Source organism: Cavia porcellus, unplaced genomic scaffold, assembly GCF_034190915.1.
Source record: "Cavia porcellus strain 051 isolate PalLab524CR breed Dunkin Hartley unplaced genomic scaffold, mCavPor4.1 scaffold_14, whole genome shotgun sequence".
NCBI lineage: Eukaryota > Metazoa > Chordata > Mammalia > Rodentia > Caviidae > Cavia > Cavia porcellus.
The window spans coordinates 46,177,133-46,191,962 of NW_026947497.1; the positions used below are offsets into that span (position 1 = coordinate 46,177,133).

A 14,830-nucleotide genomic window follows, 5' to 3' on the forward strand; every position below is an offset into this window, starting at 1 on the left:
AAGGGTAGCAGGTGAGTGTTTGCTGACCGCAGTCCTGCGAAGGTGGGCCGTGTGCGTCCTCCGCTGACAGCGTGCGGAGGCTGCTCTCTGTAAAGGTGTTGTTGGAAGAGCATCCACTAACAGTGGCCTCAGAACTGGTTTTGCCTTGGCGGGCTGCAATTTTCTGTGTGGGGAATGTGGGATTCGATCTCTACTGTACTCTGAGAACTTTCTCTTTGCCTCCACCTCCTGCTAGCTGCTGGCTGCATACTATGTCAGAACTCCCCCACACACAACTTTTTTTACCTTACTACGGAGGAAGGAATATTTTTGTGTCTAAAAGGGTTTTTTGTTGTTGTTGTTTGTTTGTTTTTGAGACAGGGTCTCCTGATGTAAGGCTGTGAGGTCACTTTGTAGCTCAGGTTGGTCTCAAACTCTCAACAATCCTCCTGCTTCAGCTTCCTGAGTGGCAGAATTATAGGTGTGCACCACCACACTGTTTTTTTTTTTAAAGCCACGCATGTTTGTGACAGGCATTTTGGTAACTATAAATAGCAACAGAAGACAGCAGTGGTCACCTGCAATCCTGTCTCCGGGTGCTTCTGGCCCCTTTTAGTCTTTTTCCTTTGTGTGTAGGCGCGTGTGTGGAAGGGCTGGGAGCTGGACACACCTTTTGTGTTTTAAATTGACAGAAATAGGATGCTGCGGTATGTGCTACTTTTACCTGTTAGGGGGGTGGAAATGGGTTTTTTTGTTACTTTACTTTTGATTAACATTGTATGGAGTAATGGGATTGAGTGTGCTATTTCTTTCTTTTTTTTTTTTTTTTATCGGTACCAGGGATCAAACTTACGACTGCCTGCTTGCAAGGCAGGTGCTTATGCCACTGAGCTAAATCCCGAGCCCCCGAGTGTGCTATTTCAACACATGTACGTGATACACAGTGATCAAATCCAATCTCCCTTGGCAAACACTAGTAATCACTGTTTTACATTCAAGTCCCCCCTCCCCCTTTTTGTAGCCCTTGCATGCTAGCTTCCACATGGGGTTTTGTCTGTGTGGGTCAGGCTTATTTTATATAGCGTAATATCATCCAATTTCCTCCCTGTTTCTTCAGCTGAGGACTTCAGTCTTCTTTATGGCCAAGTAATTTTCTACTGCATGGATGTACCAAGCTTTCTTTGACCATTTATTCACGCACGGATCTCTAGATTGGTTCTGTGTCTCGGCCATTGGGAATGGCGCTGTACATCATAGGGGGGCCCTGATATTGCCCTTTCAGTTGTCTGAATGACTTTTCCTTTTGACCTTCCTGCTGGAGAGCAGGCAGTGCTTACCTCAGGGTACAGTTATCCAGGCGGGGTGTGGCTCGGGGATACAGCGTGTGCTTCCACACAGGGTCCTGAGTTCAGTCTCCAGCACGACAGAGAGCGAGAGAGACAGACAGACAGGCAGGCAGGCAGGCATGACATGACCCATCCTGTAAACTCTCATTTGTGAAGTGGAATTGGAGTACAAACAGCTCTGCGTTAGACCTTCCCCAGGCTGAGTATTTTATATCTAAAACTCTTGTAAGAGGCCTTTTCCTCATGACTCACAGGAGCACGTCGTGGTGACCATTGATTTCTTCCTTCTTCAAACACTGTTTGCGTGCCCGGATTATGATGTAGGGAAACTGTGTCCTCAGAGCCCACCCTTTGGCAGCCCTCCCGAGTGCTTCGGCCCAGGCTGCCTGGTTTGTTTAGGATGCAACATCCTCTCTCTGGTCAGTGCCCCCAGCTCCTCTCCTTCAGGCTGGGTAGGCAGAGGGCGAAGCTGAGCGAAGCAGCCCGGGCCAGGTTCCAGCCTGCCAATACCAAGTCCTGTACCGCAGAACAGTGTTTAAAAAGTGGTGGTGGTAAAGCTCCCCTTTTCAGTCTTTTCTAAAGTCTGCATTTTATTAACCTGAATTTAGCACTGAGATCCTGTGTTCCTAGAAGGAGTCTAAAAAGACATTTAAATAAACTATTTATGAGTAATCTCTTTCTTGACCCTTTCCCCTTTGCCTTTCAGGTAAAGAAGTTAAAGGCCTTCAGTGGCGATGTGGCCAAGCTCTCGCTGGCAGATTCCTTCATGCACCGCCTGATTCAGGTGCCAAAGTAAGGGCAGCTCACGCTTCTTAACCTCTCCAGTCAGATCGTTAGCCCACATCGAACTCTACAGTTTTACCTTTTATTTTCCAGCTATTCACTTCGGATCGAAGCCATGGTGCTAAAGAAGGAATTTTTACATGCTTGTTCTTCTCTATACACCGATATAACAATTTTAAGGAGTGCTACAAAAGGTGAGTAAATACATGGTGCTCCCTTTAGTACATTTCCTTCACTTCGGTAGGAGAAATTTTTTCCAATTCAGCTGAAATCAGGAATGGAAAGCCCCATTTATGATAAACTAAAAAGGGAAGCAAGCTATTACTAGAGTTGCATTTAAAGTGTATTTCCACGTTTTTCTTCTTTTGAGTGTCACTTTGCATTTTATCTTCCCATGAAAGAGAGTCTCTTTCATCTCAGGTGCCAGAGTAAACCTGCTCGTTGCAACTTGCTCTTCTCAGTTAGCTCTCTGTGTGGTACACAGGTGAGGTGTGGCCTGTGTGGTATGTAGCGTGTGTGTGTGTGCACACATGCGTGTATGCATGTCGCGTGTGCCCGAGGTGTTCTGGAGCTGCACAAAGCCTAGACTGCTGCTGGCTGACCCTGGGTTCCCTGGAAGCAGACCTACTCCTCCTCGGGCCTCGCAGGGTGATGGTGTGTCTGTGTGACTCCTGCCTGCCAGGACCCCGAGGCTCCCATTCTGTGCCATCCTCTCCTGTCCTCGCTTCCTCCATAGTCCAACATCTGGGTAGACCAGGCCTTTTGGGCTTGAGAGGATGAGCTGGTCCTTTGCACAGGGCTCCAGGTCACTGAGCAGCCTGGCCACTCTCTGAGCCACTGTCCTGTTGGGATGGGCAGGCTGGGGGCCTTGGTTCCTGGCTGCGTGGCCAGGAACTTGGGTGCCCTCTCCACCCTCCCTGGGCCTGAAACTCTGTTGACACTGCCTGATGCCTCCTATTGTTGGCCAGATTTCCAGCAGTGTTTATAGAGCTCTTTACTTATTAGCCCATTTGTTTGCTCTGGCCAGTACCAAGAGACATGTTCTCTTTTTACCCCACCACGTTCTTCACTGCAATATGGAGGCTGCGTCGCAGTGTCTGGCTGGGCTGACCAGCATTCCAAGGCCATTGCGGCAACTTTGGGAGGATTGTGCTTCCTGTTCAAAGAGTAAGGGAAGAAATATGCGCTCCTGTTGAGCAATGCACATTGTGAGCATGAAGGAAACCATCCTTATCTCCTAACCTTCCCAAGCTGGCCTTCTTAGATAATGAAATGCAGGCAGCCATCCGAAGGCCATTTTTCCCCCATATTGAGGCTTGAACCCAGAGGTGCTCTGCCATTAAGCTACATCCCCAGCCTGTTTTTTAAAATTTTGAGACATAGGCTTTTGCTGAGTTCCCCAAGTTCCCCTTGACCTTGTGATCCTCCTGCTTCAGCCTCCCAAGTAGCTATGGTGGGAGGTGTACACCATCGTGCCTGGTTCACATATTTTTTTGAACATAATAACAAACTTACTGGTGAGTAATAACCTGAAACTATCATTGTTAACACTTTGTTATTTATCTATAGTATAATTTTAATAACCAAACTTTTTTCTTAGTTCTTCAAGTAAATTTAAAAAACTTGAACTGTGTTTCTTTCTTTTTTTTTTTTTTTTCTTTTTTTTTTATTGGTACCGGGGATTGAACTCATGACCGCCTGCTTGCAAGGCAGGTGTTTATGCCGCTGTGCTAAACTCCCAGCCCCTTAAACTGTGTTTCTTTATATAAATGTGCATTAACTAGACGTTAGCAAAGACTCACTTAGCAATGTAGTGTAGTGATAAGTTCCTTTTTAAAGCTGCTAGGCAACCCGAGTGAAACGTGTAGCTTTGAATAAAATGCAAAGAGGTTCCCAATGTCCGCCCCATGGTCTGGGCTGGGCATGTTATTTACGTGTCATTCCAGGCTGTTTATTTTTTATCTCTTCATAACTCATGGGCTAAGCAAAATGTTGCCTGCGAGCCATTTTCCTGTTGCATTGAGGACAGCCTCAGAAAGGAACAGATACATACAGAGAGAGAAGTACAGAAATAATGATCGAGGAGTGAAAAGTACTCCTGGAACACAGAGTGCCGCCTTTCATCAGGCTTTTGTGTTTTTGCTCCCTGAACATTTTCATTATGGAACCAGTATATGTACGATGTTTAACCGTCCTGCGTGTCTGATTCCTGGGTCAACAGCAGAGCCAGACGGCCAGTGTGAGCGACCCACTTCCAACCCTGTAGAATGTCCTGCTTAGCTGGCTTTTCAGTCTCTGTGCACGCACATTGTCCCCCCGTGTCCAGGCAGGATGTGCCACCTGCCTGGGTGTGGCGAGGCTTCTTGAAGGGCAGTATTTTCTCTTTGGCAGAGCTGATGTCCTGTGAGGCGCTGCATTCAATCCTGCACTTGGTGCTCCAGGCTGGGAATATCATGAATGCGGTAAGGAAGACCCAAAACAATTTGTGTTGTCTGCTGTGTTGTCTGCTTTGTCCTTGTCTGAAGGCATCATATATTTCTTTCTTCTGCTGTCTTCCTTAGGGAGGATATGCTGGCAACGCAGTAGGATTTAAACTGTCTTCACTGCTCAAATTGGCAGACACAAAAGCAAACAAACCTGGGATGAACCTGCTGCATTTCGTTGCTCAGGTAGGCGGAGGCGGTTAATGCAGAGGGGATGGTTATGAGTCGCCCAGGTAGGAGCACAGGGCCTGGTGAGCTCCGAGGGAGGTTCTGTTTGCAGCTGGCTTCTTTGAAGATTCCACAGTTGCCTGCCCCCAGGCCCAGGGCTGGGGCAGGGTGGGGAATGGGGCCAGGGAGGCAGAGAGGCAGGGGAACCTGTTGCCTGTCACAGAGATTCAGATGCCAGAGGTGGGGAACATGGTTTTCACGCTTTGGTGATTGGGAACCAGCAGAAGTCTGAGCACCGTGTAAGGACGTGGCTGGGTTTCTCTGTCTGAGGGAGATAAAGTACTGAGGAGGCTGGGTTGGCATGGAGAGAGCATTGGGAGCAGGGAAGGGTCCGGGTGGGAGTGGGCTGTGTGTGGTGAGAGAGGGAAGAGACCCCGAGTGGAGGACTGGGTCTTGACGTATTGTAGATGTGCAGCTGGCCAGTCTGGGACTGGTTTTGTTCAGAGAGATCACAGTTCTTTGTGAACTGTGTAGTAGCATGACTTACTGGTATTACAGCCATTGCAGGCTGTAGGACCTGACCCAACCCATGACGTGTGTGTGTGTGTGTGTGTGTACACACTGTGGATGGAACTGGGGCCTTGCACATTCGGGGGCAGTACTCTACCACTGAGCTACCCTGGCTTCCTATTTCAAAAGGGCTTTTTACAAAATTTATTTAAAGAAAAACAAAACAGTAAAAGGGTATCAAAAGGGCTTTTTAATGCCAGAGTAACTAGATGCTTGGGTGGGGGGGAATCATCAGTTACCTTTTATTTACTGTTGCATGAACCTTCTCAGCACCGGTAGTCATTTCCCTCTCTTGCTTGAATCCCCTTGTTCAGACACCCATGAGAGACCCAGCTCTGGGCTGGGGAGAAAGACACTTATGTGCGTGTGTTGGGTGTGACCTCTGGCATGGGCACAGTAGGGAGAGGACGACTGTCCTGTGTTAGCTGTACTTCCTTAGGCAAGTTATAGAAACCTTAAGACCCTCAGTTTCTTCATGTGAGGGTGGAGGTGGTAGTAACTTAGCTCAGAATCGGGCCATCGAGAGGACTGGAGGAGACAGATGCACAACATGCTGGGTTCTGGGTTGGGCACATAGTAAGTACTCCACAAATAACCCACACGGCTGCTGTTCCCCCAACACAAAGGGCTGTCTCCGGCTCAGTACCAGATTGTTTTCGGCTTTGGTTTGGTTTGATCTGGGGAGCACTGAGATCAAACCCAGGGCCTCCCACATGCTGGGTGGGTGCTCTGCCACTGAGCTATACCCCAGGTCCTCAGTGCGTGACTGAAAATTTCCCAAGCGCTAAGGGGAAGCACAGTGTCCCTCATCCGGCGTGGGTGACAGGTCATGGTTTGACCAAGCTCCTTTGGGTCCATCTGTCCAGTTGCTCTGTATAACTTGGTTCCTGCCCCGTGGGGACATCTGAGTGTCATTGCCCCCCACTAAGCTAACAGAGGAAGAATCCAGACCCCGCCACAACTTGTGTTCCTCCTGGGTAAACTCAGTTTGGAACTGGTTTAACAGCCGATGGTATGTCAGTCGTGTCAAGGCATTCTCAGAGGAATGGGCGGTATCCAGGTGAATGTATTGGATTCTCTTAGAGCTCAGCTGCCCCCTCTTTCCACGGAGTTTCAATGCACTCGAATTATATTTCATTGCCATGATCGCTGCCCTGGAAGTGGAACATGTTTTGGGAGTAAAGGTATTCTGGTAAATCTTACTGAGGATATCAGAATTCATGTCTCATTGAATTACTGTGAATGCAATAAGCCTAAAAATAAGCAACGACCATAAAGGTTCCTTTAAGCCCTAAGAAAATTATTTCCTTCCAGTTTTATCTCTCTGGTGAGAGAAAATTCTGTTTTTGTTTCAGGAAGCCCAGAAGAAAGATTCCATCCTTCTACACTTTTCTGGAAAGTTGTGTCATGTTCAGGAGGCTTCGAGGTAAGCAAAGAAGGCAGAAGTGCGTAGTGAGAATCCCGTGGTCAGCACCTTGCCGTGAAAACTGCTGATCAGTAACAGCCTTTGATTTCAGGTTTGAAATGTAAAAGGTATTGTCATGTCGGACTGCGAGGCTTTCTTTTCACTTGCTGGAACATGGGGGTTTGGAAAAGTTTATTTTTAAAAATAGTACTAAGAACTATTTTAGTCTATCTTAATGAATCTCATCAGTGTAAAAAGAAAAAGATGCAGACTAAGAACTTCAAATCCCTCCACACCCAGAAGATAGAATTCAAACACGACAGCTTATTAGCTCAGTAGTTGGTCTAGATCAGTCAGGCTTCCAGGGCCATCCGTCACTGTTTCCTTGTAGAATCTAACATGGTACATTTATTTTTTATTGCATTAAAAGGGTTGGAACCATACCAAGAGCTGTGTAAGGATTTGATTTTAAATTAGTCACTGCGCTTTACCAAGAAAGTGCCTACCAAACAGAACGCTCTAATTACATCATCCTAATACACTTCTAATCCTCACAGCCATGCATACTTTAATATGGTTACAGCCTGTGCATGTGTACTACTTTGAGTTCTGTTTTTCAGCTTATGACACATACTACACATCTCAAGGTGAATGTTTCAAAGAACCAGTTTTTCTAGAAGAAAAAAAAAGTCCTGATTTATAGCGTTTTCCAGTCTTCATTCCGTAATCACTGTTGCCCAGCTGATCTCAGGCTGCCGAGCTGGACTAGCAAAGGCAGGAAGGGAGAGTGAGACCCCCAGGCTGCCTCTTGCCGTGTGGGTCAGCTCACCATTGTAGCATGAACTTGTTTTTCCATCCAGGGTCCTGCTGTGTTTCCCAGGGTGGTTGCAAACTCCTGGGGTCAGGTCATCTTCCTGCCTCAGCCTCCTAAGTGGTCAGGACTACAGCGGGCAGCACTTTGCCTAGCTCTGTCATGTACTAATTATGTGACTGCTGCCAGCAGTGACAGCTATGAGCCCTGTGTGTGGCCACAGATGAGCCGGAGCTCTGGCCCTGTCACTGGCTGGTGTGTCACTGTTACAGACTTTGTGGACATTAACCACAGACTATGCCTTTTCCAAAGTGGGATTATTAGTGCAAAAGTGGGAGCACTTCCTGACTCATGTTCACAGGTCACTGCATTATTCTCCAGAAAAAACAGCAACTTACATGACACAAACCTCTGTGTTTGAACCACTAAGAGAAATGTGTGGGAATATTTTTATGCTGATATGATAGATACATATCTAAGAGCTCTCTATAAGGAAAAATTAGATCTTAGGGTTGCTACTGAGTTTCCCAGCCCTTTTGTTTGTCTATTTATCAGTCTTTTTGAGATAGGGTTCCACTGTGCAGCTCAGTCTGGCCTCAAATTCACAGCAAATCCTCCCGCCTCAGCCTCCTAAGTGCTGGGATTACAGGGGTGCACCACCATGCCTGGTTTAAAATTTTAGTTTGAGACAGGGTCTCGAAGTTGCCTGGGCTGGGCTCCAACTTGTGGTCCTCCTGCCTCAGCCTCCCAAGCAGGTGGAGTTACAGGTGTACACCACTACTCTGTATCATTACGTTTTTAAACTGGTATTTCCAGTCAGAGTTGCATCAGAAGTTTCGCTAGATACTACCTTGGAAAACTCCTTTTTCAGAAAGGTTTGCTTATTAGACATGGAAAGTAAGATCCACAGTCAGCTCTCAAGGGGCCTGCGGCCCACAGAGGCGGAAACCTTCCTTCCACCGGAAGAATTAGCACCGACAATGGGAGAGTGATGCATCCTGCTGTACGGGTTCCTCCTGGAGTTTGGGCTTCACCTGCTCACTTCATTGGCACTCATGCACCATCTGCGTATCTTGAAACCAAAGCACCACGTAGCACCGTCGTGTGGCGCAGACTCACCTGTGTTTCAGTTCCCCGTGAAGCGCAGTGGGAACCTTGGGAAACCTGCTTGGTGTCCCTGAGTGACCCGAGCCTCCCGGGGTCCGGCGGCTTTGCCTTTCCAATGCTCACTGCATGAAGGTGCGCAGCTCCAGTTTACCAGAAGCTTCCAGAGCCCCGGGCTCTGGTTCTCTCATCTGCAGGAACAGAGACAGCATGTGCCGTGTGCCAGCCTGTGTTTTTAGGAAATACTCTCCTTAAAACAACCAGCACCACCAGATGGAAACCCGCCGTCCACAGGCTGGGCGAGGCAGGCAGGCTGCTCGGCTGCCCCTTTGCTTTCCAGGGCGGGCCAGAGATAGGTTGCGTGTGATATCCCCACAGGAAACCCGGCGTCCTGGTGCCAGCTGCCCACTTGCTTCTTTCTTCTTGTAGATTATCTCTGGATAACACAGAGGCAGAGCTGAAGTCGCTGACGCTCAGGACGAAATCGCTGGAGGAAAACATAAAGCGGGATGGGGAGCTGTATCAGCAGATGGCAGATTTCCTTCAGGTGTGTAGGTGACCGCGGCGGCCCCTCTGATCTTCTTGCCCTGCACCAGCCCCAGCCAGGGCATGCGTTCATGCTCCTCCCCTGCACCAGCGCACGCACCCTCTACACCCGGAGCCCCACTGTGGCTCAGGATATCGCTCATGGTTTAAAGCCAGGGTCTCTGGTTAGGGGGGACTCCTGCCTGTCACTCTTTAAGTTCTGTAGCCGGGCCTTTGTACTGTGACCTTCATCAGCTTAGGGCACTTCCACTTGCCTAAGTTTTGCTTTTAAGGCAGTCAGATTTTTATATGGCAGAACACGGTCTGTAGACATCATCACTGTAGGACCTGGCCTCTTCCTCACTTGTGTGTGGGAGGGTGAGCTGTGTTTGGCTCCATTTCCCATGAGAGCAGAACACACACTCGATCAGCACCCGAGTACATCAGCCCCACGGGCGTGCCAGGAGCCTGGGCAGCAGACAGCAGGGGGCCGAGGTGTTTTCCAGGGCTCATGGTGACTCATTCATGGCAGAGCCTGACAAGCTCTTCTTATCTCCCTTATTTGCAAAAAGGAAAAGTGCCACCGTGGCCCTCTGGGACGCGGGGTGCCACCTGAAATGCAGTCAGCTCTCAGGGTTCCCCGAGATGGAATCTGAGTGACAGGCAGGGCCTGGCACTGGGCAGGAACGCCGTGCTCCTGAGGCAGAGCCACCAAAGCCCGCGCGCCTTAATTGGTCTCCTTTGAAATCTTAGGAGTTCAGCCCACATCAGCAAACACTAGGTTTTGTTTGGTTTTGCTGTGAGCTTAGTTTTATTATTAAACACGTGCTCCATATTTGCTTTCACGTATAACCAAGCTGATTTTCCCTTTCAGATACACACATTTTTTTGTTTGTTGTCTTGCTTGGTTGGTTTTTTGAGACAGGGTCTCTGTGTAGTTCAGACTGACCTTGAACTCACAATAGACCAGGCTGGACTCAAACTCACAGTGATCTTCCTACCTTACCCTCCTGGGTGCTGGGGTTACAGGCATGCTGCACCACACTGGGCCTTCAGGTATATACATTTTTCTTAACGTGCAGTAATAACCATCTCCATCTCACCATCACCAGCACCACAAAAGCATGAAATAGTAGTCAGGCATAATCAGATGTAACAAAACACATTCAGAAATTCATAAATAAGGACCATCCCACATCAGGACTAAGGTTCTCATTGCTAGGCTGGGCGTGTGGGTCTGTGGTAGGGCATATGGTTAGCATGGCTGAGGCCGTAGCTTCCATCACCAGCACCATACATTTTAAAATAAATAAAATGGACAGTCCCAAGTTCTTAAGTATTAATATCCCTCCTCACACATACCAGGTCTTGCACAGGCTAGCCTAGAATTTGCTTGTGTAGCCCAGGCTGGCCTTAAACTCACAGCAATCCTTCTGCCTCAGCTTCCCAAATTCTGGGATTACAGGTATGTGCATCACACCTGGTAGATATCTTACACTATTTTTTTTGTTTGCCTTGGTGGGGATTGAACCTGAGTCCTCTAACATACTAAACACGTGCTCTAAAACCAAGCCACGTCCCCAGCTCTTATTTTCTACTAAATCTTAACACAGAAAGGTTTAGGCTGAAGAAGGATTCTCCTTTTTTATCTCCAGCCTACTCTTCAAAAGTGAGTTTAATCCTTTAACTCTTCTTTCCAGTAGTGTTGTGTTCTGTTTTTGTTTTTTCTTTTAGTATTGGGGATGGAACCTAAAGATAGTTCTGTACCCCCAGCCTGGTAGTCTTTGCTTGTTTTTGAGACAAGATCTTACCATGTAGTCCAGGCTGCCTGGAACTCACAGTGATCCTCCTGCCTCAGCCTCCCGAATGCTGGGATTATAGGTGTACACCACTACACCTGCTGTCTGGTAGTCATTTTTATCTCTGTATCCCCCGCCATGTCTTTTTTTCCTCATGAAGTCAGCCTATTTTCTTCTGCTCCTCTTTCCGCTGTTACTTTTTTCTAGGACCAGAGCCTTTGCACAGAGCTGCGTTCCCAGCCCTTTCTTAGATTTTGAAACAGAGGCTAGGCTAAGTTCCCCAGCTGGGCTGGATCTGTGGTCTTCCTGCCTCTGTCTCCCAGAGGGCTGGGATTACAGGCTTGCACCACTTGGTTTAAACTTGTTAAATAGATGAGATGAAAATGACTTCATTGGGTTAGGGTTTGGCCTTGAGAGCCAGTCCGAGAACCTGGGACTCCTTGCCCACGCAGTGGGGGCCTTTGGAGGGTGTCAGGCAGGGAGATGACAGCGGCCTGTGTTTTGCAGGCCCCTCTGAGCATCTGGAGCTTCCCGTGGTTCTCTCTCAGTGTTTCATTTTCCTGACACTGCTGGCCAGGCTTTCCCTCCCCGGGGTCCATCCACCCCTCCAGTGAGCAGAGGAGGCTCCAAGGTGGGGCCGGGCTCCGCCTGGGTCCTTGCTTGCCTGCAGCTGAGCTGTCCTTGGCTGGAACCCGCCTTCCTGCTGCAGGAAAGTGACTACAGAGCTTCTCCCTGCCCTCCTGGATGTCTTTCTCCACCGAGGACTGGGTGCCCAGGCACATGCTGCCTTGGGCGCCTGACTCAGGGTTGTGCTCCCCAGCATCCAGCTTCCTGAATAGCTTTGTTTCCTGCCCTCTCCAGAATGAGCTGGGCCTTGGGGGAGTGGCTGGGACTGCGGGAGGTGGGGAGTCTTAGAGGAATTTCCCTGGGCCCTGCACTGGCCAGCCAAGCGTGTTCAGACAGCAGCTGGCCACCTCGCAGGGGAATCTGCAGCTTTCCCACACTGCGGGCCCAGCCTCCTCACTCAGGAATAGCTTTGCAAACATGAGCCTTTAAAAAACAAGATGCATGCTCTTCCATAAAGTAACATATTTCCTGCATTCCTGCTTCCTCAGTAAACAAGAACGCAGTGTCAGGCTCCATTGCGACTCCACCCATGCAGTCTCCGGAGGTGGTGAGGTCCTTCCTGCCTGCCTGTCACCAGGCTGCCCCCCTACACACACTGGTATTGATACAGTGTGTTTCTGGGCCTTGGGCAAGCAGATCCCATCCCAGAGGGCCTGGACGCTCATGGGAAAAGCAGGCTACTTCCGTCCCCACCGCTCGCAGAGGCCTCCAAGCCAGGGCTCGGGGAAGCATTAGGAAACACTATGTAGTAGACAGAGAATGTGTATGGGATGGTAATTCCTAACCATAGAGCCCACTGGGCCCTTCTGCAGAGTTTTAGTAAAATATAATTTCAGGGCCCACCCAGTCACCTGAGGGGGTACAGGCATGAGCTTCTGCCACAGCTTCCCAGCTGGCTGGGATAACACCCCAGATCTAGGCTTGAGCGTTTTAATCCTAGGGGAGCCCCAGACCCCAGCAGAGCTTCTTAGAATTAACAGGGCAGCATGGGCAGCTCCTCAGTACAAGTGAACTTCGGAGACCCTAAAAAGAAACCTTCGGCCATGTGAGAGTCAGTTTAAGAGAAAAAAGAACAAATGTTTCTTAGTGAAATCAGCTGTATACCTGGATCATGCTTTCCAGTGACATTGCTGGTGAAAATTTTGTTTGTGGCACAGTGTAAGTTAAAGTTCTTGAATCTTTCATGCTTTTTGAGATAGACTCTTAGTATGTTGCCCAGACTGGCCTCGTTCTTTCTGGAGTCAAGCAATCCTCCTGCCTCAGCTCTGGGGTAGCTGAAACTACAGGTGCTCACCACTACACTCAGCTTCTTGATCTGGTCTGTGGCTCCTGGGTCTCATGCAGTGACCTGGAAGTTTTGTTTGGGGTGACTTTCTACTTGGCACTGTCCTTGCTCAGGCCACGAACCAAACCCAGTAGTGTACCAGGAGAGCTGTGGCCTCACTTCACTAACTTGCTCACGTCCGTGGATCCCTGTTGTTTGTCTGCAGTGTGCCACGGCAAAGCTGGTAGACCTGGAACAGTGGAAAGAGAAGCTCCAGAGTGAGGCCCACACCCTTATCGATTTTTTCTGTGAAGACAAGGAAACCATGACCCTGGATGAATGCTTGCAGATATTTAGAGACTTCTGCACCAAGTTCAACAAAGCAGTGAAGGTAAGGCCGGGCGGCTTCTTAAAGCTTGCAAGTCCTGTGGAGATTTAAGTTTCTCCCGCAGACCCAGTCCCCTGCCTGTGGCTGAAAACCCTCCCGGCCCGCCTTAGCCTGCAGGGACACTGGGAGCCAGGGCTTCATGGGCTACCTCTGTCCCTTCCATGCTGAGCATTACACGCATCGCAATGGCCAGGAAGCATCTTGATGGCAGACTTTGTTCCTGATAAGAGTCACAGTATTAAAAGTCACTTCCAGGGCTTGCCCATTTATCCCCTTTATAGAAGAGGTTTTCCACTTTCGGGGAGACTTTTGTTACAGGGAGATGATTGGAAAAGCCCTTCCGTATCATCTGTTTCCAGTGCCAGGGCACTGCCACAGTGCCAGCATGACCTGGGCAGGCTGCTGCCTCTGAGCTAAGCATGGCCGCCGCACCCCCTGCCTTCCAGCAACTGTGTCAGGGCTCTCTGAGTGGAAAGCTCTCTGGGCTACCTGGCTGAGCAACTCAAAGCTTTGTCAATTAAACACAAGATAGCCGTTTGCACCGCCATTTCAGCAGGCGATGAGGACCCAGGTGCTTCTGAGTCACATCTTGCCTGCTATTTATTTGCTTGTTTACTGCCAGGGCCTTGTACTCTTCCCCTGCATTTTAAACACAGATGAGTCTGAAGCTGAAGTTCTGAGAAGGTCACGTTTCTCCCAAGCCCAGAATTGCTTTCTGTTCCCAGCCCCTCCCTTTTTCCCTTTCTATCCAGCGTTCAATCGCCTCTGTCCAAGCAGTGAGCTCAGCTGTGGGAGGCTATGGGGGTGGCAGGGGCCAATGAGCCCTTTCTGAGGCCCTCAGGCCTCGGAAGCCACCTGTGTGTCATTGCCAGCCCAGCTGTCCAGACAGCCAGGACCTTGCACCTGGCCCCTCCCCCAGACCATGGGCAGCCTTGTTAGGACAAGGCGAGGCAGGAAGGCTCTGGGACCCCTGGGGAAGCTCCGCTGTAGGAGCCAAGAGCCCTGGCCAGAGGCTCACAGAGACTGGAAAGTCCACTGTAGGAGAAAACTGATTTTCACATAAAAACTGCTCACAACAACAAATTTGGGTTATGAGATCCATATAATTACATGATTATATTATCTCACAACCCAAAAGAGATCTGTGATTTGTGACACAAATGCAGCTAGCTCGTAGTATCCATAGTTCCACATCTACAGATTCAACCAGCCACACTGAAAATACATTTGTCAGACTGCATCTGTTCTGGATACGTGCGGACTGTTTCTGTCATATTCCCTGAACAATACAGAGTAGCAGCTATTTACATAGCACTCCCATTACATCGGACCTGTATGCAATCCAGAGATGATTTAAAGTATACGTGAGGCCATGCGTAGGTTATGCAAATAGCTTATCATTTTGCACAAAGGGCTGGAGCATCCTCCGAGTTTGGCATCCAAGGGGGCCCTGGGACCCATTCCCTGCAGATTCTGAGGGACAGCTGCATATTAAATCACACAGGCAGGTGGAGTGAGTTCGTGCTAACTCAGTTTTGTTGCAAAGGGCTGCTTTGTGAAGGCCAAAGTGTTTGTAAA

At 49.0% G+C, this 14,830-nt stretch overlaps 1 protein-coding gene across 4 annotated transcripts in view; it reads left to right on the top strand.

Moving 5' to 3' along the window:
* Window positions 1–14,830, top strand: part of Fhdc1 (FH2 domain containing 1) — a 41,450-nt gene that overhangs the window by 22,021 nt on the left and 4,599 nt on the right. For all 4 annotated transcript variants that reach the window (XM_063260849.1, XM_063260850.1, XM_063260851.1 and 1 more), the window contains exons 5-11: window positions 2,032–2,117; window positions 2,202–2,302; window positions 4,500–4,570; window positions 4,670–4,777; window positions 6,685–6,755; window positions 9,079–9,196; window positions 13,091–13,255. In XM_063260849.1, the coding sequence (XP_063116919.1) occupies window positions 2,032–2,117; window positions 2,202–2,302; window positions 4,500–4,570; window positions 4,670–4,777; window positions 6,685–6,755; window positions 9,079–9,196; window positions 13,091–13,255 (720 nt within the window). The remainder of the gene's footprint in view (window positions 1–2,031; window positions 2,118–2,201; window positions 2,303–4,499; window positions 4,571–4,669; window positions 4,778–6,684; window positions 6,756–9,078; window positions 9,197–13,090; window positions 13,256–14,830) is intronic.